Source organism: Physcomitrium patens, chromosome 16 (assembly GCF_059467195.1).
Source record: "Physcomitrium patens ecotype Gransden chromosome 16, ASM5946719v1, whole genome shotgun sequence".
Classification (NCBI taxonomy): Eukaryota; Viridiplantae; Streptophyta; class Bryopsida; order Funariales; family Funariaceae; genus Physcomitrium; species Physcomitrium patens.
In genome coordinates, this window is record NC_143425.1 from 4475337 (window position 1) to 4495659 (window position 20323).

General features: G+C 40.8%; 2 protein-coding genes across 5 annotated transcripts; one reads left to right on the plus strand and one right to left on the minus strand.

Moving 5' to 3' along the window:
• Window positions 1-3385: 3385 nt before the first annotated feature.
• LOC112293678 (glutamate synthase 1 [NADH], chloroplastic) lies at window positions 3386-16914 on the plus strand. 4 transcript variants are annotated; one of them, XR_016506936.1, is made up of 27 exons: window positions 3386-4685; window positions 4865-4984; window positions 5153-5269; window positions 5429-5581; window positions 5810-5910; window positions 6053-6149; window positions 6272-6381; window positions 6565-6668; window positions 7059-7238; window positions 7359-7702; window positions 8007-8077; window positions 8551-8701; window positions 9051-9369; window positions 9637-9838; window positions 9977-10341; window positions 10500-10808; window positions 11088-11242; window positions 11515-11676; window positions 11794-12336; window positions 12499-13374; window positions 13626-13796; window positions 14035-14232; window positions 14500-14768; window positions 14957-15107; window positions 15431-15698; window positions 15847-16101; window positions 16265-16914. XR_016506936.1 is itself a non-coding variant. In XM_024543378.3 (27 exons), exons 1-27 carry the CDS (start codon window positions 4320-4322, stop codon window positions 16553-16555), a joined length of 6603 nt encoding a protein of 2200 aa, XP_024399146.1. In that variant the 5' UTR covers window positions 3391-4319; the 3' UTR covers window positions 16556-16914. The 4 variants fall into 4 exon arrangements, 3 of the variants coding, with proteins under 3 accessions (XP_024399148.1, XP_024399147.1, XP_024399146.1); XM_024543378.3 differs by having other exon boundaries at window positions 3391-4685; window positions 14957-15262; XM_024543380.3 differs by lacking the exon at window positions 16265-16914 and having other exon boundaries at window positions 3387-4685; window positions 14957-15262; window positions 15431-15753; window positions 15827-15961.
• LOC112293679 (uncharacterized) lies at window positions 16782-20234 on the minus strand. The gene is made up of 9 exons (XM_024543382.3): window positions 20003-20234; window positions 19477-19621; window positions 19196-19323; window positions 18881-18952; window positions 18422-18518; window positions 18144-18280; window positions 17837-17878; window positions 17317-17529; window positions 16782-17037 (listed from the first exon to the last, which is right to left on the minus strand). Exons 1-9 carry the CDS (start codon window positions 20108-20110, stop codon window positions 16969-16971), a joined length of 1011 nt encoding a protein of 336 aa, XP_024399150.1. The 5' UTR covers window positions 20111-20234; the 3' UTR covers window positions 16782-16968.
• Window positions 20235-20323: the final 89 nt, after the last annotated feature.

Here is a 20323-nt window from a genome sequence, read left to right on the forward strand (position 1 = left end):
TTGGATTGATTTAAGGTTTGATTAAGATTAAGGTTTGACTAAGATTTGACTAGGATTTGATTAGGACTTATTTAGGATTTAATTAGGATTTGATTAGATTAAGATTTAGTTAGGTTTTAGGTTTTGATTAGAATTAGGATTTGATTAAGATTAGGATTTGATTAGGATTAGTATTTGGTTTGGATTAGGATTTGTTTTGGTTTAAGGTTTGATTTGGATTTTTTTAGAATTTCTTTAGGTTTCTTTAGGATTTTTTTATATTTTTTTATAATTTATTTTTAAAATAAAAAATTAAATTAAAATAAAATAATAATAATAATAATAATAATAATAATAATTGGACTTAATTAATCATTGATTATGGTTGTTAAACTTCTATAGCAATTTATATACGATTTTATTAGAGTGATTAGGACTTATCGTTGCAAATTCCTTTTATCTTCTACAGCTAGGTGTCCAGCATATTCTCAAGCAAGATTTCACGTAATACAACATTGGAAGCTAACAACACGTGGTTAACTTGTTGAACAATTTTCTAACCTATCAATCAACTATGAACACATATAAAATCAAAATAGTGTCTAGGAAGCTTTTTCAAAAGATATTATAAGAATTAACCTACTTTTATCTACTTCTACCTAATCATATAGGTATTTATTAGAATATCTATGTATATCTGTAACAATATCTTATAGAAAAGCTTCTTAGAAGCTTCATAGATACAGCTTTGACTTTACATGTATTTGTAGTTGATTAGTAGATTAGAAATTTGGCCAACAAGTTAGCCACATGACACATGTATTGGTAGCTTGTGGTATAAGCTCATCATATAGCGTGCATATAATAAACTTACCTTGCAAGTTAAAACATGTATCTTACAAGTTGAACATATGTTCAAGGTCTTATAGATTATTGTCATATAGCTCCTAGTTAGATAGTATATATGGAGGCAAGAGTGAAGCCTTCTTTACTCTTATCAATGTCTTCCTAGTCCTAAGTCTTGTTTTAAGACTTTTTAGTCTAGCTATCTTTGGCAATAGCTATTCTAGTTTAATATTGTACCATCTTTGAATAATTTTCTAATCATTTTGAGTGATGTAAGAGTATATTGATCTTTTAGTTCTTTAAGATTCATGTCCTTGACAATAATTTGATGTTTTTAACTAAAATAAAAACTTCAAATTCAAGTTTCATCAAAAGGTACATAGATTGTTCTATTTTATAAAGCATTGCTTGAATTCTAGATATATATAAAATATTTGCATACAATTGCTAGTAGATCTATTTTAGATGATCTACTTTATCATAGAATGTCCACTAAAATCCGTAAGTATAAAACCAATAATCTAAATATTTAAAAATTAACAAGATATGCTAATTAGTGAAAAATTAGTTTTATCAATAAAAATAATATCAAGTCATTTTGTGAATAAAAACAAATTAGAAATAAACTAAATTTAGATCTAGTTAAATCTATGAATTATGCTCCTAAATGACAAGTTAAAAGTTTAGACCAAGAATAAGGGACAAGAAGAGGGGAGAGAGTTAAAAACAAGAGACTAAGAATAAAAGAACAGACAAGGACCTGAGAAAGGAGGACACAAAACAAGGATGAGGACGGAAATAGGAATGGAGATAGAAATCGAAGATAGAAATAAGGATGGACGGAATGAATCATGAGATGATAAAAGAAGTGTGACTTTAACAACTCTCTAGATTTAATAATTGTTTCTTTCTTTCTGTCTATCCTCTATTTATTTCTATTGAAATGCCTCTTCTTCCACCCACACTTACAAATCAATCAATACTTTATCAATAATAATATATAAGACATTTGTTGGATTGTTTGACCACCTTACATCCTAAAAGACTAATCCCTTGTTTTTATTGCATATACGTGTGTAAGTATATATATATATATATATATATATACCATTTTTTTAAAAGAGTAATGATTCTTTACAATCTTCAAATTCTCAAGTTGATCAAAATATTTATCTCAATTGCGCATCTCTATCTAATCATTCTGTTTGCTGAAAAGTACAATATTATGTTTAATAACTTTGTAAACACATAATTCATCATGATTGGTTTTTCATTTGTTTGTATATGTTAATTTTAAATTGTGTTCATATATTATGAATAAAATTAATTTGATATATTTTAATTCTAAAAATATTATATTAATATTTTTAATTGAATTTAACATTTATGTGAGACATAAAGACCATGTTTGGTTTTAGCCTAAAATTAATTGTGATGAAGGGAATCTCAACATGGGAGAATTGAATTCCTTGTGATTGCTGTTATTTCCATTTTTAATTATATTTGGGTATCATGACAATGCCAGTAATCATTTAAATAGTGAAATAAAATGAAACTAGAATAAAATTGCACTTTTCAGTGTTAAGTGTGTACACCACATTGTGAGCATAGTAGGAGGAAAAATATTGAATTGCAACAATGTTTATTATTCTTCTTATAAATTGAATAGCTTCAGAGATTATATGGAAATAAATAAGATATATCTTATACTAAATACCTGGTTTCTAATTAAAAAAATCTAATGATTAAAAAAATTACACACACTATTTTGAAAAAAACTTATTTTCCTTTCAAATTTCAGTACATTGAAGCACATCTTCTTGATGCTATTTGTGCATATATCACTTAAACAGGCTGGTAATATTTTCATCCATATTATTGGGTCTGCATGAAAAGCGCAGAAAATTCTCTTGTTGCAAATATGCAAAAAAAGGACCTAATCTTACACAGGGACTGGTAACAAGTGATGTTTAAAGAGAAAAATAACTCAGATGTATTTTAGATGCAAATATATATATATATATATATGTTTATATTTATAAATAAATAAAGAAAAGAAGAAGAAAAAAAAGGCAAGAATAGAATCTCACAGTACTGCCGTGTCAATTCCATCTCAATAGCGCATCACAAACTCAGACTTGACAAATCCAGGCATGAGTTACCAAGGCATACAACAACGCCCTCTGCACAAATGGCATTTGGCAGAGTTTTACAAGGCATGGAGAAAGGGAAAAAAAGCATGATGCCTTCAAACATAGTGATTTTAACGTTTCACTACTTTCTTAAATAGAATGTAATGGATGTAACAGGAAGAAGAAGTTAAAAATAACTTTGACAAAGTGTGTAGCTAGGGTGCTTTGTGGCCTAGGCTCAGCTGGCAGGCCAGAACAAGGATACAACACACCCATGCTTAATAAACCTGTACTAGTTGAGAAGGGTCGAGTAGGTTGCGCCACGTCAGATTGCCAGTTCAGCTCTCTCTGGAGCCCAGACCCCATCGATGGCGACTGGAAAGCTCCAGGTTGCTGTTGCTGTTGCTGCTCGCGAATCCCTCTTCATGAGTAAGCATAGTTTGAGTTCCTGGAGCATTCATGCAGTCGAGGTTTGTTAGGAAATGCGAGAGAGCGAGAGAGAGAGCGAGAGAGAGAGCGAGTTGGTGCGCCGGCTCATTAGCTTGTTTTTTTTTAGACATGCTCAGGATCCAGTAGGCACAGAGGGAGAGCATGTGGAGTTCTTGTTTCTTCTTGGTCTAATTGAAGAGTAGAAGTGGTGCAAGGTCTCGAGAGCGTTCATTTGTCGGATTTGCACTGTAAATTGGAGGTTTTCGTAGAAGGCGAAGTTAATGAAGGTAATGGAAGAGAGCGTTGAATTGTAGCGAACAGGTAATGTACTGAGCCAAGAAGAATGGCAGAATTTCGTGGATGCACTGGATCGTTTGCTTAAGTGGTCATGTATGCATGAATGGTCATGGAAGCATGACGTTCTGTCAGGCAGAAGCCGATCGTTTTTCTCATTTGTGACTTTTCTTCTTTGATCTCATGAGCGACGTATCTGAGTTTGAGTGGAGACTGCTCTCGGCAATCGCGAAAGTTTCAATGCAATTTCCGGCAGAGAGGGTCTTCCCGCCTACCTACCTTGAATCCAATTGAAGTGGTTGCATTCTTTCCTGAATTGCCTCTACTTTTCACCATTGCATTTGCCTTCGCACTTCCCGACGTAACTGCACCCTTCCAACTTCCATTTTTAGCATTAGCTATATTCCAGGAAAATGCAGGACGAATGATTTGAACTACATATCAGCACGAACCTTTGGGGATTGCGTTGGTTCAGCTATTACAAGAAGCCCAGAAACCTCAGCCAGTGAGCATGTAACAAGTTGTTTTTAGATTTCGCATTACATAAAAGTTTCTGGGAGATCTTACTCGATAGCAACTCAAGTTGAGCTGACACAAAGCTTTTTCGGAGAACTGGGGGTACAACTCATCATTTCGACCATGACAACGTGTGTACCAGCTCTAGTGCAGTTCAATTCTCGGTTTACCTTAGTGCACGCAAATCGATCAAGGGTGCCGCAAACATGCAGCCACAAGCTTCAATTGCTTGAAGTGACCAGGTTCACAGGACTCAGAAGGGAAGTACCCCCGAGATTAAAACCCGAAGAGAGAACGAGGCAATGGAAGGGGGATTGGTGGGAGTTCACTGAAAGATTTTGTGACAAAGGGTCAGGCTTGAAACCTGTCTTGGTCGCTCTGTCAGGGTTTCCAGATGGCAACCTGGGACTCTATGACCCCGCACTTGACATGGATTCTTGCGGCGTAGGATTTGTGGCGGAATTATCTGCCCAACCGAACCGAAAAATCGTAAGTGCCATTCGTCTCTTCAGTTTTTTTCGTGAATTCCTTACTGCAGTCACAGGCTTTATCTGGACAGCTTAGGACTTGAATGTCCATTCAAAGCATAACGATGGAAAGTTTCTTCGAGCTGTCGCACTGTGGTCACTCCTAAAAAGCATTGCTTCTCTTGTTATGATTCGTGGCAGGTAACTGATGCGATAGGAATGCTTTTGCGCATGGCACATCGCGGTGCATGTGGATGCGAAGTGAACACTGGGGACGGTGCTGGGATTCTAGTTGCCACGCCACATGACTACTTTTCTCAGGTAAACATTTTCTTGTTGGAAATGTACCCAGAGATCAATTTTTGAAATCAGGGTGCCGCCTCTTTCCAATATATTTGTAAAATTTACTGAATCATCTGCGAAGAATTTGGGTAGGCGTGAATATTAAGTGCTGGACAACTCAAAGTTTGTGTGTCGGGGTTTTGGCAGGTTTTGATGGAGGAGCTGGATTTATCACTTCCTCCTCTCGGTCAGTATGCTGTCGGCATGGTATTCTTACCGCAAAATGACCAGAGGCGTGAGGAAAGTAAAAACGTATTCAAAAAGGTTGTCGCACCTTCGCAACTTGGCTGGATGCCAATGGATTGATAGCAGATATCTATGATTACCGAAGTGGTGGATTATTCTGTCCATCTTTGTTGGATTAATCGGAAGAATTTTTCCGAGAAACGCAGATTAATTATTACTTATTATTTGGCTGTTCAGGTTGCAGAATCGCTTGGACACCGAATTTTGGGATGGCGTGTCGTGAAAACGGATAACACTGGCCTCGGAAAGGGAGCAATTGAAACTGAGCCGATCGTTGCTCAAGTGTTTCTCTCACCAAGCTCTCACTCCACGGTTGATATTGAACGTCAGGTCTTAATGCAGATCGTCCACCCCTCAAGCATTACAATTTGTTATTTCCTTACAATATCGTCTTGTTCATCTTGACAGGATTTACACATGCTGAACTTGTTCTTGTTGAAAATTATATTAGTATAGGCTGAAGGACTGGCTCTGAGAACAAATGGGAATCCGACTCACTTAGTTGACAGCGTTTCCTGGGATGATGTAGAGCTTACAATTTTGGTAGTCGTGTTGCAGATGTATGTATTGAGGAAGACTTCAATGATAGCAATTCGGGCTGCTCTAAATTTGCAATATGGTGCGGCTAAAGACTTTTACATATGCTCACTCTCTTCCAGGTGCACCCCCGTTCTTTTACATTTTCAGATCATATCAACTTTTAAGGATCAGATGCCTTCACCACTCTGCTGTTTTGCTTATATCCTTTACTACCAAATACCTCGAGATGTGATTGGATTATTTTCTGGCAATGCTTTTCAGGACTATTGTCTACAAGGGTCAGCTGAAGGCAGACCAGTTGGAGAAGTATTTTCACAATGACTTGGGCGATAAGCGATTTACAAGCTACATGGGACTTGTGAGTCATAGTTTTAAGACGAAAATGCGTATAACAGTTCATTCTGTAAATTTTTGCTCACTCTCAGGATCACTTTGTTTTTAGATGCTCAGGTCCTTGCCCACAATTGTGTTGATTACCAGGTGCATTCAAGGTTTTCCACCAACACGTTTCCTAGCTGGGATCGAGCACAACCCATGCGGCTTCTGGGCCATAACGGAGAAATAAATACTCTCCGCGGCAACGTAAATTGGTGAGAAAGAAAGAGCTATCTTCGAACAGTCTTGTACAATCGGTATTCTGTTTAGTATTGCTTCCAAAGTGCTGCAGAATATTTAAATATTCCTGTAGACCATTTAGAAGATCTGTGATGTCAAAGAACGGCTTTGATTTTTACTTCTCAAGAGGTTTAACACAGATTTTGGTGTCACTGAAGGATGCACGCAAGAGAGGGTTTATTGCAATGTGATGCGTTAAAACTATCAAAAGATGAGCTTCAAAAGCTCTTACCAATTGTAGATGCAGGAAGTTCAGATTCTGGTAAGTTCTCAGCGTAATCGAAGACTTATATGATAGTTCGAATCACCTTTGATGTCTATTCAAACAATTCGTTGTTTTGGATATTTTGTCTTCGTCCATCATAATATCATGTAGATAAATTAAATTCCTCAATGGAACGGTGCCAAAACATTATCGAATGACAACAAGAAGTGTATCAAATCACAACGATGTACATTGTGTACTCTTCCCACTCTTCGGTAAATTCTGATGTGAAGGATCTGATCTCTCTACTTTTAACATTGAAACGGTGAAGCGTTCCATTGCTACTTAAGGATATGATTGAGACACAACATTGTGTGAAGGGTTTAGAGAATTGCAAATGATTTGTATGACTTTCGATGTGACGAGCTTTGATGTTTGAGAATTCAGGGGCATTCGATGGGGTGTTGGAGATTCTCATGCGAAGTGGCAGGGATCTACCTGAAGCAGTGATGATGATGATCCCCGAAGCCTGGCAAAATGACAATAACATGGATCCAGAAAGACGTGCATTATATGAGTACTTTTCCTGCATCCTTGAGCCTTGGGATGGTCCAGCTCTCATATCTTGTAAGTTATGAGCCCCGAATTAGCCGTTCGTGTACTAAAAATAGTAAGAAATGTTACATTCTTTTGGATGTTGATTGATTGCTTCTGTTAGCTGACTCCATGGCTTGCTGCTTGCAACAGTCACCGATGGACGGTTCTTGGGAGCCACTCTAGACAGAAACGGGTTGCGTCCAAGTAGATATTACATAACTCACGATCAGAGGGTAATCATGGCGAGCGAGGTTGGTGTTGTTGATGTGGATCCTCGAAACGTTTTCAAGAAAGGCCGATTGCATCCTGGAATGATGCTTTTGGTCGATTTTGACAAGCACAAAGTAGTTGATGATACGGAGCTAAAGAAGAAATATGCAAGTAGGTACCCATATGCCGAGTGGCTGAGACGCCAGAAAATTCCCCTCCAAGAGATTGTGGACTCTGTTTCCAAAGGAGAAAGAACTCCTCCACCCATCATTGGAGCTGCGGAGGTTGGTCGTTTAATTTTCACTTTCTGTGCTTAGCGATGAAGTTATGAAACAGATAGATCTTTGATATGCACCAAGGATTTCTACCGCAGTACCTACTCGTTGTAACTGCTGATTAAGATGTTTTCATGCTTACCGAGAAGTCCAAATTCGCATGACCCATGGGATTACCTTTCCGGCTCTCTTTAAACTTGAGGCTCACTATTTCCAATTTTGAGTGCACGATTCATCTTTTGTCATTGCAAGTGGTTCACAGGTTGATTTTCTTGTATTCATGACAAACGTGATTGAATCTGTGATTTTCTAGGTTGGGACTTCAGACGAAACAATGGACCACATGGGAGTAAAGGGGCTTATAGCTCCTCTGCGAGCTTTTGGGTACGTTTCAACTATTCTGAACTAAGTACTGTGGAGGCGGGCACATATTGTGCATAGTTCGCATCCCGTTTGTTTCATAGAGATCTAGTAAGCTATGAATCCTTTTCCGGAAATCTCTGCAGCTTTTAAACTTTTTAAGATACTTTGTAAAAACACGCAATCCACAGAGTCTACAAGCAAACGCATGAAATTGTCACAATCTGGCATCGTGGTGCAGAAAGTAGTGGCAAGTGCTTGAACGTAGGCAAGACGTGCCTCACTTGCACACTTCAGTTCTAACCTGCTTTATTGATTCAATGTGCAAAGTTGTATAGCTCGTCCATAGGCAATAAAGCCTGGGATCGCATGACATTGCAATTCGTTGCAGCGAGATTCAGGCTAGTAATGAATAGCACAAAAGAGAAATTTACTGTTTATAGAGGACAAGTTGAGATGGATAACTTGTTGAAAAGATGCTGCTGGTTTTATATCAGATACACAACTGAAAGCTTGGAGTTGCTCTTATTACCCATGGCGGGCGACGGCATAGAGGCGTTGGGTTCCATGGGTAACGACACGCCATTGGCTGTTATGTCTGATCGACCTAAGCTCTCTTTCGAGTATTTTAAGCAGATGTTCGCTCAGGTGAGCTCCACCTCAGTCGATCGCCATTTCCTTCCATCTTTCATTAAAGTGTATGATGTTTGGTACACAGTGCCTATTAGTCACCTTACAAAGCGTTTCGCATCTATGAGCCTTGGGTGACTTCGAATGTATGTTTTATTCTTCCTGTACTTCCCATATCACCATGTATATCAGTTGCTGACTTGTTTTTCTTTCTTTCTTCCAAATGCTAGGGGTCTAGTACATCAAAAGAAAGTTCAGACGAGTCTGACATTAAGGAGAGCATTATGACTTTTTGACATTATGTCAATTAATGAGATAATCTACGAGTAAATTTATGAAATTGAATTCCCTGATATTGTGCTTTCAGGTTACCAATCCGCCAATCGATCCCATCCGTGAAGCAGTTATTACGTCGACAGAATGCATGGTTGGCCCAGAAGGCGACTTAACCGAAGTTGCCGAGTCGCAGTGTAACCGTCTGTCGCTCAAAAGCCCTCTTTTGACATTGGAGGAGATGGAAGCTGTGAAGAAGACACAGCACCGTGGCTGGCGAACGAAGATCATTGATATTACTTTCCCTAGATCAGGTGGGAGTGAGGGACTCGAAAAAGCTTTAGACCGCATCTGTGCTGAGGCAAGGCTTGCCATAAGCGATGGCTGTACGGTCCTTGTTCTCTCTGATCGTGGTTAGTAATCTTTCAAACTCATGCTCAATAACTGCTGAATGTGTTTACAAGTTTCCATGAGCAGCAGGTTTTTAATACTAATTAATTTCTTTGTTAAATGTATTGGTGATTGGTGCATGTCTACAAAGTCCTTGCGAAGATAGCCGAACAGCCAGTCCAAATCCTTACGTCCTCTAACTCGTCCTCAATACATGCATCTTTTCGAAAGAAGGTAACAACATAGAGTTTGAGCAGTAATTCATTTTTCTTCTGTTGCGTTTCCTGCAGCCACATCGGCACAGCGAGTGCCAGTGAGCTCCTTAGTAGCTACAGGCGCTGTGCATCATGACTTGGTGGCATCTCTGGAACGCACTAGAGTTGCCCTAATGCTTGAAACTGGGGAGCCTCGTGAGGTGCACCATTTCTGCACCTTGATAGGATTTGGTGCTGATGCAATCTGCCCATATCTAGCTATTGAAAGTATCTATAGGTGAGTATACAATTGTTTTCCCTTTACTGCACGTTCGTGAATGATACTGTTGAGCTGAATGTTTCTACCAGTATTAATGGTACTGAGTAAATTCTGCTCTTTGCTTACTTAAAAGCGATGTGAATGCAATGTGTGTAGACTTCAAGTTGATGGGAAAATAGCTCCAAAGAAGGAGGGTACTCTATACAATCGGGAAGAGATTATTGCAAAGTACTTCAAAGGTAGCAACGCTGGCATGTTAAAAGTGCTTGCAAAAATGGGGATCTCAACGTTGGCTTCATACAAAGGAGCTCAAATCTTTGAAGCAATTGGGCTTTCTACGGCGGTTGTCCAAAGGTGTTTCAAGGGAACATCAAGTAGAATCGAAGGTGCAACGTTCGAAATGCTTGCTCACGACATGCTACGTATGCATAAACTTGCGTTCCCAGCTCGTCTTTTACCAGATGGCAGCGCCGAGGCCTTAGCGTTGCCTAATCCGGGAGACTACCATTGGCGATTGAAAGGCATATCTCGTCAACTCATTTTCATATATCAGATTGGATATTCTCCAGCTCTTCATGGTGCAGATACTGTTGACAGAAGCACCAGTAGCCTTAAACCTTAGAAATATTGTATATTTAGGAGATTCAATATTATCATATTGGAGATGGTTTCTTGACAGGGGAGGTTCATTTGAACGATCCTGATGCCATTGCAAAGCTTCAAGAGGCGGCTAGAGAGAACAGTCCCGCTGCCTACAAAGAGTACTCCAAAATCACTCAAAACATGAATAGAAAGTGCAACTTGCGAGGTTTGCTGAGATTCAAGGATTTACCTGAATCTGAACAAATCCCGTTAGAAGAGGTGGAACCTGCATCGGATATAGTGAAGAGGTTTGTTACTGGTGCCATGAGCTATGGATCAATCTCACTAGAGACTCATACAACTCTTGCGGTAGCTATGAATCGACTGGGTGGTAAATCCAATACAGGTAATCATTGCAAAAGATTACACTAAACACAATGTCATCTTCATTTTTTGTGAAATCATTCTGAATTATCTCAGTCGAGTATAATATTAGTGGAGCAGTAATGTATCAGTGTGTGATGAGGAAGCGAAACGATTTGAGGGACCCTGGTTTCTCGATGTCAATTCAACGGACGAAATTAGTTCTATTTCTTCCATGTCTCACTTTCAAGGCGTTCCGACTGATTATGTTTGGCTCAATAACCAAATTTTTATGTCCGCACTACTACATCCATAAAAACAGGAGAGGGTGGGGAGCAGCCTGAACGCTTGGAACCGCTCGAGGACGGTAGCACGAATCCCCAGCGAAGTGCCATCAAACAAGTTGCCAGTGGGCGCTTTGGAGTAACGAGTTACTACCTCACAAATGCAGACGAGATTCAAATTAAAATGGCTCAGGTGTTTGCATCATGCCTAGGCTCTATTATAATCCGAATCACAGCTACACTGTTTTCTAAGTTGTTTGAGGCACGATAAAAAATTATCTTCAAATATTTTCCATCTGAACTACTATTTTCACTTGTAAAAATTCAGGATTCTCGTGTGAAGTAGAGGTCGAGCTTAAGATATGTAGATATAATAATCATTTGCAATTGCTAAATAAATGGTTTTCTGTGGTAAGCTTCCACTTTTGAGGTTGTAAATACAAGAATGTTTTATTTTTTCCATAGGGCGCGAAACCTGGAGAAGGGGGAGAATTACCAGGGCACAAAGTGATTGGGGACATAGCCATCACGAGAAATTCTACTGAGGGTGTTGGTCTGATCAGCCCACCACCACACCATGACATTTACTCTATTGAAGACCTTGCGCAACTCATCTACGACCTTAAGGTTTGATTTCGATCAATAGATGAGAATGACTATTCGGACCGAGTCAAATGTTCAATGGACACCTTTTGCCTAATCGCAAGTGTGATAAGAGAAATCGTTGTCATATTCTTTTTGCAGAATGCAAATCCAAGTGCACGCATCAGTGTGAAGCTTGTGTCCGAAGCTGGAGTTGGGGTTGTGGCAAGTGGAGTCGTTAAAGGCCACGCAGACCATATTCTAATTTCTGGGCACGATGGAGGAACTGGAGCCAGCCGGTGGACTAGCATAAAGCATGCAGGGCTCCCATGGGAGCTTGGATTGGCTGAAACACAACAAACATTGGTTGCAAATGGTCTTCGAGGACGAACAATACTGCAAACGGATGGCCAGCTGAAAAATGGGCATGATGTAATAATTGCTGCTCTTCTAGGGGCGGAGGAATTTGGATTCTCCACTGCCCCTCTGATTACACTGGGGTGTATCATGATGCGCAAGTGCCACAAGAACACCTGTCCTGTAGGCATTGCTACGCAGGACCCCGTGCTGAGAACGAAATTTTCTGGTCTGCCTGACCATGTGACTAACTTTTTCTTTATGGTGGCAGAAGAAGCAAGGGAGATCATGGCATCCTTGGGTGTGCGGAGAATGGATGACCTCATTGGTCGTGCCGATCTCTTAGAGGTACACACTTGTTATGAAGCGCCTAAAAACCAGCAGAAATACGTTATTTCTTCAATTACTGAAATGAGAGATATTTCAATTTTACTACGATCATTGCAGCTAGTTGTCGATGCATCGTTCTGAGCGCAACGTACACGTTTCTCTGACGATTGAGTTATGTAGATGGACAAGACGGCAATGACAGAGAATGAGAAAGTTAGCAACATAGACCTGTCTCTGCTCCTACATCCAGCGTCTAAGATCAAACCCGATGCTGCACAGAGGTGCGTTGAATCCCAGGATCATGGCCTCGAGAACGCCTTGGATCGGAAACTTATTGCTCTCTCACAACCGGCTTTGAACAGAAACATGCCTGTGTATGTTGAAACATCCGTTTTTAATGTAAACCGGGCGGTGGGAACCATGCTCAGTCACGAGGTGACCAAGCGATACCACCGAACTGGCCTTCCCACAGACACTATACACGTGAAGCTCAATGGCAGTGCAGGCCAAAGCCTCGGAGCCTTCTTGTGCTCAGGAATCACTCTTGAGCTCGAGGGTGACAGTAATGATTATGTAGGAAAAGGCTTGTGTGGCGGGAAGATTATTGTATACCCTCATAAGAACAGTAGCTTCGACCCGAAAGAGAATATTGTGATAGGTAATGTTGCACTGTATGGCGCCACCGGTGGAGAAGCCTATTTCAATGGCATGGCTGCAGAGAGGTTCGCAGTTCGCAACTCGGGAGCAAATGCAGTAGTTGAAGGAGTTGGTGACCACGGCTGTGAGTACATGACTGGAGGCACAGTTGTCGTACTTGGGGAAACGGGGAGAAACTTTGCAGCGGGTATGAGTGGTGGGGTTGCCTATGTCCTCGACAGAGAGAGGCTATTTCTGAGGAAGTGCAACACGGCGTTAGTGGATTTAGATTCTGTAGAAGAGGAGGATGACATTATTCTGCTTCGGTCATTGATTCAACAGCATCAACGTGCCACCCATAGCCGTTTAGCGCGTTATGTCCTCAATCACTTCGAAGCCTTGCTTCCAAAATTCATTAAGGTTAGTAACTTCTTGCTACTGCATGAACAAAATTTAGGTTTTTTTTTGGGATGAAAAAACATGGATTTACAGGAATATCAACGTCGGATACTCACGGGGCTTTCGTGCATGTACAAGAAATATGAAGAGGTCCTCGGTGATCCTTAATTTCGTAGCAGGTTTGGGTGACCTAGTTATCTGATTCTCAAGTGTGGTGGATAGTGAAACGCTGAATCTTCTCCATTCAATTTGTGACGTTTTCGTGACTGAAGGTATATCCAAGAGATTTCAAACGAGTTGTCATGGAGAAAAAGACTAAGGAGGCAGCTGAAAGATCTGCTAGAACGGGAGAAGATCTTTCAAATAAAGACACTTTTGCGGCACTTAAAGACCTGTCCACTCGAAGTGAAGCTACCAGCCCCTCAGCAAATGGTGCCTCTAAAGTACGTCAACTGTGATCATCAAAGCATATTTTTCTGGATAAATCAACATCTCACTGCAGGATAGTTGGCATGTCGTCAGTGATTATAATGTAGTGCCCTGTAAGACGGCTCGCATATACCACAGTAAATTCTTCCTTTAAGTTAATCGTTCTTTAGTACTCACAGTTCTTTATGAGAGCTCGTAGGAATCCTTATTCGCTGTATTTAAAGGAAACTTTTTGTACTCTCGTTTCATCAGGTGGAAAGACCTACAATAGTCTATGAGCCGACAAAGCACGGAGGTTTCGTCAGGTATGGGCGTGAATCTCTACCATTAAGACCAATTGGGGAGCGTGTGCAAGACTGGGATGAGGTGATCGATCATGAGATAAATGAACCACTCCTGAAAACTCAGTCAGCTAGGTGTATGGATTGTGGTACTCCATTTTGCCATCAGGTTCTCACACAACCTTATATATTGATAACGGTTGTTCTTCTGTATCTACAGTTGATCAATTACCTCCTATCACAAGTCATGCTAGATTAAATCCAGAGATTGTGACGATTTGCGGTGATGTTATTTTGTCCTTTATAGTGCATTTCAACACGAAAAATAAATCTATGCAGAGCTATCCCCTTGTCTCAATTTGCAACAGTTAATTTGTGACGGTGTTTCAGAGCATAACCAGGATATAGGGTGTGTGGCTTCTGTAACATTGAACAGGACCATAGTGGGTGTCCACTGGGAAACAAAATTCCCGAATGGAATGAGCTTGTGTATCAGGGAAGATGGCGAGAAGCGTTGGATAGACTTCTCGAAACCAATAATTTTCCAGAGTTCACCGGCCGTGTGTGCCCGGCACCATGCGAAGGAGCCTGTGTTCTGGGCATAATTGAGAATCCTGTAACAATTAAGACCATGGAATGCACCATCATTGATAAAGGCTGGGAAATGGGCTGGATGGTGCCACGGTCCCCAATGAAACGAACCGGGTAAAGTTTTCCCAATTAGTCTGCTATTTTTGTACCTACTTTTCCCTACTAATTCCAGAGGTTCTGAATTCCAATTCCAAATGAATAACATGCTGTGAATTTCCCATGCGAATACCACCAGTTGAATTGAAGGTGTTTTTCCAGCTGCTCTTTAGATGTACTTGAACTCATTGTGAATGTTCTTGCAGGAAGAAGATAGCCATTGTAGGAAGTGGCCCAGCTGGTTTGGCAGCAGCTGACCAACTCAACAAAGCTGGCCATACAGTGACAGTGTATGAGCGTTCAGATCGCGTGGGTGGCATCATGATGTACGGTGTTCCAAACATGAAGACAGATAAGGTTGACATCGTTCAACGGCGAGTTGACTTGATGGCTGCCGAGGGTGTTCAGTTTGCTGTCAATGCACATGTTGGAGTTGATCCAATGTATTCAGTGGAAAGTTTACGTCAGGATAATAACGCCCTTCTGCTAGCGTGTGGGGCCACAAAATCAAGGTGTCCTTCACAATCGATTGCCCGATCAGAATTTGAAATTAGAACCTCATTATGGAATAAAATATATAGATTATCGTAATCACAAGCTTAAAAAAGCAGTAAATCAAAGAGAATTAAGTCATCTCTTTAATCAGAGTCTCTTCTGAGCTTTGGTTTCATGATGTCCAGGGACTTGCCCATTCCTGGACGAGATTTGAAGGGAATTCACTTCGCCATGGAATTTTTGCACGCAAACACGAAGAGCTTGTTAGATAGTGGTCTTCAAGATGGGAAATACATATCAGCCAAGGGAAAGAAGGTGGTGGTCATCGGAGGTGGTGACACAGGAACTGATTGCATAGGAACCTCGGTTCGACATGGGTGCTCAAATTTGGTCAACCTTGAGCTTCTCCCGCAACCTACAAGCACAAGGGCGCCTGGAAATCCTTGGCCACAGGCATGCGAACTCTTTTCTGAGCCTTCAATAAATGCCCGAGATGTTTACTAGAAGCGTGAGTGTTTTATTCTATCGTATCACAATACTTGTTATTTTGAATAGCTTCAATTTCTCCTTGTTGATTATAGTTGTTTTGTTCTCTTGGCAGTGGCCTAGAGTATTCAGAATCGATTATGGACACGAAGAAGCTCATGCCAAGTTCGGAAAAGATCCCAGGACTTATGAAGTATTGACAAAGAAGTTCATTGGAAGCAAGAAGGGAGAATTAATCGGGTTGGAAGTAGTTCATGTAAAGTGGGAGAAGGACTCTGACAAGTTTCAGATGCAGGAGATTCCTGGTTCCGAGGAAGTGATTGAAACAGACCTCGCTTTTCTAGCGCTTGGTTTTCAGGGGCCAGAGCAGGTATATTACCATCTTCGACCTTTTCATTTGGCAGCAAGAGTCTGAAAACTTCATACGTGTCTTTATCTGAGCTATAAAAACTTGAAGGACACAGCAAGGATCTGTCGCTTTGTCTGCCTTTGGGGAATAGACCACTAATATCAGGCAGTTGCTTGTATTGCAGAACATAGCTGAGAAGCTGGGCCTAGAACGAGACGCAAGGTCGAACTTTAAGGCTGATTATGGCAGGTTTGCAACTAATCTACAAGGTGTGTTCGCAGCGGGTGATTGTCGAAGGGGTCAATCACTGGTAGTGTGGGCAATTGCTGAAGGAAGACAAGTTGCTGAGCAAATGGACAACTATTTGATGAAAGATGAGGCAGTTGAGAAAGGGAGAGAACAGCTTCATGCAGCTAATGGAAATAGAGAAAGCAAGAAAGGACAACGATACCCCGAGGGTTTGTGCAAAGCCTAGGAGGATGCCGTGCACGCATGTATTGCAGTTCGCAACTCTCAGGATCCAAGTGCGTTGAAGAACTGTATCAATTGACTGTGCAGGCAGCTGCGCTCGGCGACAATACTACTGCGTCGGAACAGAGCTACTGAAAGATGCAAGTGGCTGAACTTAGTTGATCAAATTAGTCTTGTAATATAGGAGATGCATGAATTCTGGATTGAAGTTTAGGCCTGTTGCTGACATGTTTAAGGCAACGTAAAGGTTGTGCTCCAGCTTGCTTGATTTATAGAATTGTATGGCAACAAATGGTTTTTATGTGTTTGCAGTACCCCATGCTGTTGCACATTTTGGAATGGGGAAAAGAAGCGTTGAAAAATGGAGATGGTCTTGAGCAGTCTGAACAAAGGTGTGTGCACTTGGTTCTAATTTCACTAATTCACATACTCAATTCCCGAGGTAGGCATTCCGATGGACAGCTGATATGCGCTGTCTGCAATTATCTGCAGAACAAAAGCCATTACTTGCATTAGCCACTACCACTCAGTGAGAATCTCCAACCATGCATGAAATCTTAAACGACCACACATGTCAGCTGCGATAATTGTCTAAAGGGTACATATAACTCGAGTTTACAGATTGAAATAACTACTAGTAGTGTGACACATAGTAACAATGTTAACTGATTACCAAAACGCATGGATTATATTGATCTACCAACTAGCGTCACCTTATGACATGTAACAACATCGAAATAATTAAAATACGATAGACATGTGTACCTTTCCCATGTTTTGGTAAGCACTTGTGCATACACCGGCAACGTGAGGAGTGACCAAAACATTGGAGTGCTGCAAGATCGGATCTGAGGGATCCAATGGTTCTGACCACGCAACATCAATGGCGAGTCCGCCCAGGTGCCCAGACTCGAGGGCACCCAAGACAGCATCATAATCAAGCAAGCCTCCCCGTGCAACGTTCACTATGAAAGATCCCTGCTACATCAAGGTTGCCAATTCTTACTAAAAAATTTTAAAAATAAATAAATAAATAAATAAAACGTCGAATAACTTGTCCAAAAAAGAATTACACTGAAACCAAAAGGCGACTGAAATTTCGGTCCAACTAACGTGCGCGAGGCATAGATCTTCGGGGGGAAAATGGTGACATTTGTCTCTCATCTCTACTCAACTCACTTGAATACATCAAGCTTGATGTAGCATTAAAGCTTGAAAGACTCTCCTACTCTTGAAAAAATGGAATAAAGATTATATGATCAAAGCCAACTGTAAAAATACATACCTTCTTCATAACTGAAAGGAACTTTGCATCTACAATTCCTATCTGCAATCAACAACAAAACACAAATATAAAAACCATTATAAAGTCATGAGTAAAATCTCTCGTACTAATTGCTTTCTTGAAAACACATGACTATCCATCGAGATTATCCTTCAAAACAAAGTTGGAAACTACAAGTAATTAAAGACAGTGGAGAGGCATGCTTTTGAGTTGCTCTCCAACCACCCTCCACACTTTTTTAATACGACTGTATCAAATTTTACAAGTCGCAGGGTTCTGAGTGTAACGAAATAAGTCATATGCTCACCGTTGTAGGATTAAGTGTGCAACAGGTGACAACAATATCAGCACGCCTAGCAAACTCAAGGGTGTGCTCTGAGCCACCTTTCTCATGTACCGAATCATTTCCATCAGTTAGTCTAGAAAGGGATTCTTTCTCTAGACCTGCAACGTAAACCACACAGTTTGTTTATAATCACTTCAGGACAACAAAATGATGCAGAAATTATGTTCATTTTGTGGAAGCAAGGTTTGTTCAGTATGATCATTTTGACAACAGTTGGTTATTTGAGGGTACTAACTTACCACTCCAGGATCGTCGCACAGCCAGAATATATACACCAAAGCATCTCAAGAGTGGTGCCAATTCGTGCCCGATATGTCCATAACCAAGAATAAACACCTACAGAATACCACAAAATCGCGAAATAATCCTCCTTAAGCTGTAATTGACCGAACACAAGAGACATCTACGATTCAGTAAGATGATTGCCAGATACTAGCGAACCTTGGACAATGCAACCTACTGTAATTCAAGAAGAAGTACTCTGAAGACGTGAGCATGTACTTTTCTGGTTTTAAAGTAATATGTTGCAAAAACTGGTCTGGATGTCTCCGACTCGGTAACTTTAGTGCTACCTCAGGAAAACTTCAAGAGAATGTAGTCGAGTACTACTGGAACATTGTAATTGTCGAGAAAAATCTGCGAGTGAAATTGAAGACAACAATGATGCCGCTTAACGAGTAAAAAATGATCTTACGCACAGTTTTCCCGAACAAGGTGCTGCCAGCAGGTTCGCCTAATCGTTTGGCAGCAATTGAAGACCACATGTCTTTCTGTTACAAGCTAAGGGTGTCAGAGATGCAGCCGTGCACTCATTAATGAGTAAGAACACCTATGGCAACATTTCACATAATAGAAGATTTATGTGGAAAAGCGAAGTAAGTTATAAATTCAGCATATGATACAGTTCGACAGTCTTGAGGCATGAGTAACAGGACTTCCATTCGACAATGCAGCCAAAATAACGCATCATACAGGTGAATCACTAGATTTTATACACGAAGACACAATTGTACCTGATGTCGAAGGAGGCCGAGCATCATGTAAATACAATGTTCCGCGCACGAGAACGCATTTCCGGTGTTCGCACTTGGAATTCTGGCCACCTTAATCCCAGCTTTTGTTGCGGCTTCCACATCAACTCCTGTACCAAAGATCTCTTGTAACATTTAGATTTAAGGTCCCCAGTACAAATTGTAACTCCTTCTACAATCAAAATGCCAATAGAACTAAAGCTGCGCGCCAGCAAGAAATTCCCAAGGGTTTATCCACCAACATATTCAGAGTCGTGCTCTACCTTCAAGCCCGACACCAAACTGCACAATAAGTTGCAACCGCTTGGCGCGGGCAATCACTTCCGCATCTAGACGCATCATCCTGGGTACACAGATATCATAATCTGCTATTCGTCCAGGCACTTCCTCCCTTGACCAGGAATCCACCTGCCCTACACACACGTCTCGTCAGCTCATCGCTGGGCACATCAGCCAGTTTTGACATCACAAATTTGCAGCACAAGGCAAACAACACTCTCTTCGTTACACATAGTTCAATAAAATTGAATGCTCAGCTCAACTCTTAAAGCAGCATAAAGCATTTCAAATGCTACAATTATCCCTCAAAAAAAACAAACAAAAAATTCAAATTCAAATCGAAGTTGCGCTGCAGAGTGGTACAAGAGACTCGAAAGAACCTTTCACCTTTTCCTTACGCTTGCGAAAGGAGCCATTCTCAAACAGGACTCACACAGAAAACATAACAACAAACAAGCACAGAGCAAACGCAAAACAAACAAGTACGAAGACCAAGTTCAGGATCCATACATAGAGGTGTGCGTACTGTTTGAGATGCTCTCTAGTATGGAATTCCGCAGGAGGGAACTCATCGCCACAAAAGAGAATGCGCAGAGGCCTGGGAGAAGTCTCGCCCATGGCCGCGGTAGCAGCAATGTCTGCAAACTCCCCAATAAAAATAACGAGGGGAACACGGACGCGAAACTAATGCGGCGTGAGCAGAATGCGAGCGTAATATTGAACGACGCTACGCGATGCGACCTTCCTGCGGCAGTTGGCAGGGGCAATCAGCACCCCTGCCCGAGTCTGTTTTGCGGGCAGATGGAACAAACTTCTTGAAATCTACGTTAC

Excerpts from the sequence above, each read along its gene's own strand:
- LOC112293678 (XM_024543378.3), top strand. The coding sequence starts at position 4,320 with ATGACAACGTGTGTACCAGCTCTAGTGCAGTTCAATTCTCGGTTTACC. Across the intron at positions 11,677-11,793 it reads AACTCATCTACGACCTTAAG|AATGCAAATCCAAGTGCACG; the intron begins GTTTGATTTCGA and ends TTCTTTTTGCAG. Across the intron at positions 14,769-14,956 it reads TCCCCAATGAAACGAACCGG|GAAGAAGATAGCCATTGTAG; the intron begins GTAAAGTTTTCC and ends ATGTTCTTGCAG.
- LOC112293679 (XM_024543382.3), bottom strand. The coding sequence starts at position 20,110 with ATGGGCGAGACTTCTCCCAGGCCTCTGCGCATTCTCTTTTGTGGCGAT. Across the intron at positions 17,879-18,143 it reads GCACACTTAATCCTACAACG|ATAGGAATTGTAGATGCAAA; the intron begins GTGAGCATATGA and ends TGTTGATTGCAG. Across the intron at positions 17,038-17,316 it reads CTTACCAAAACATGGGAAAG|ATAATTGCAGACAGCGCATA; the intron begins GTACACATGTCT and ends TTTGTTCTGCAG.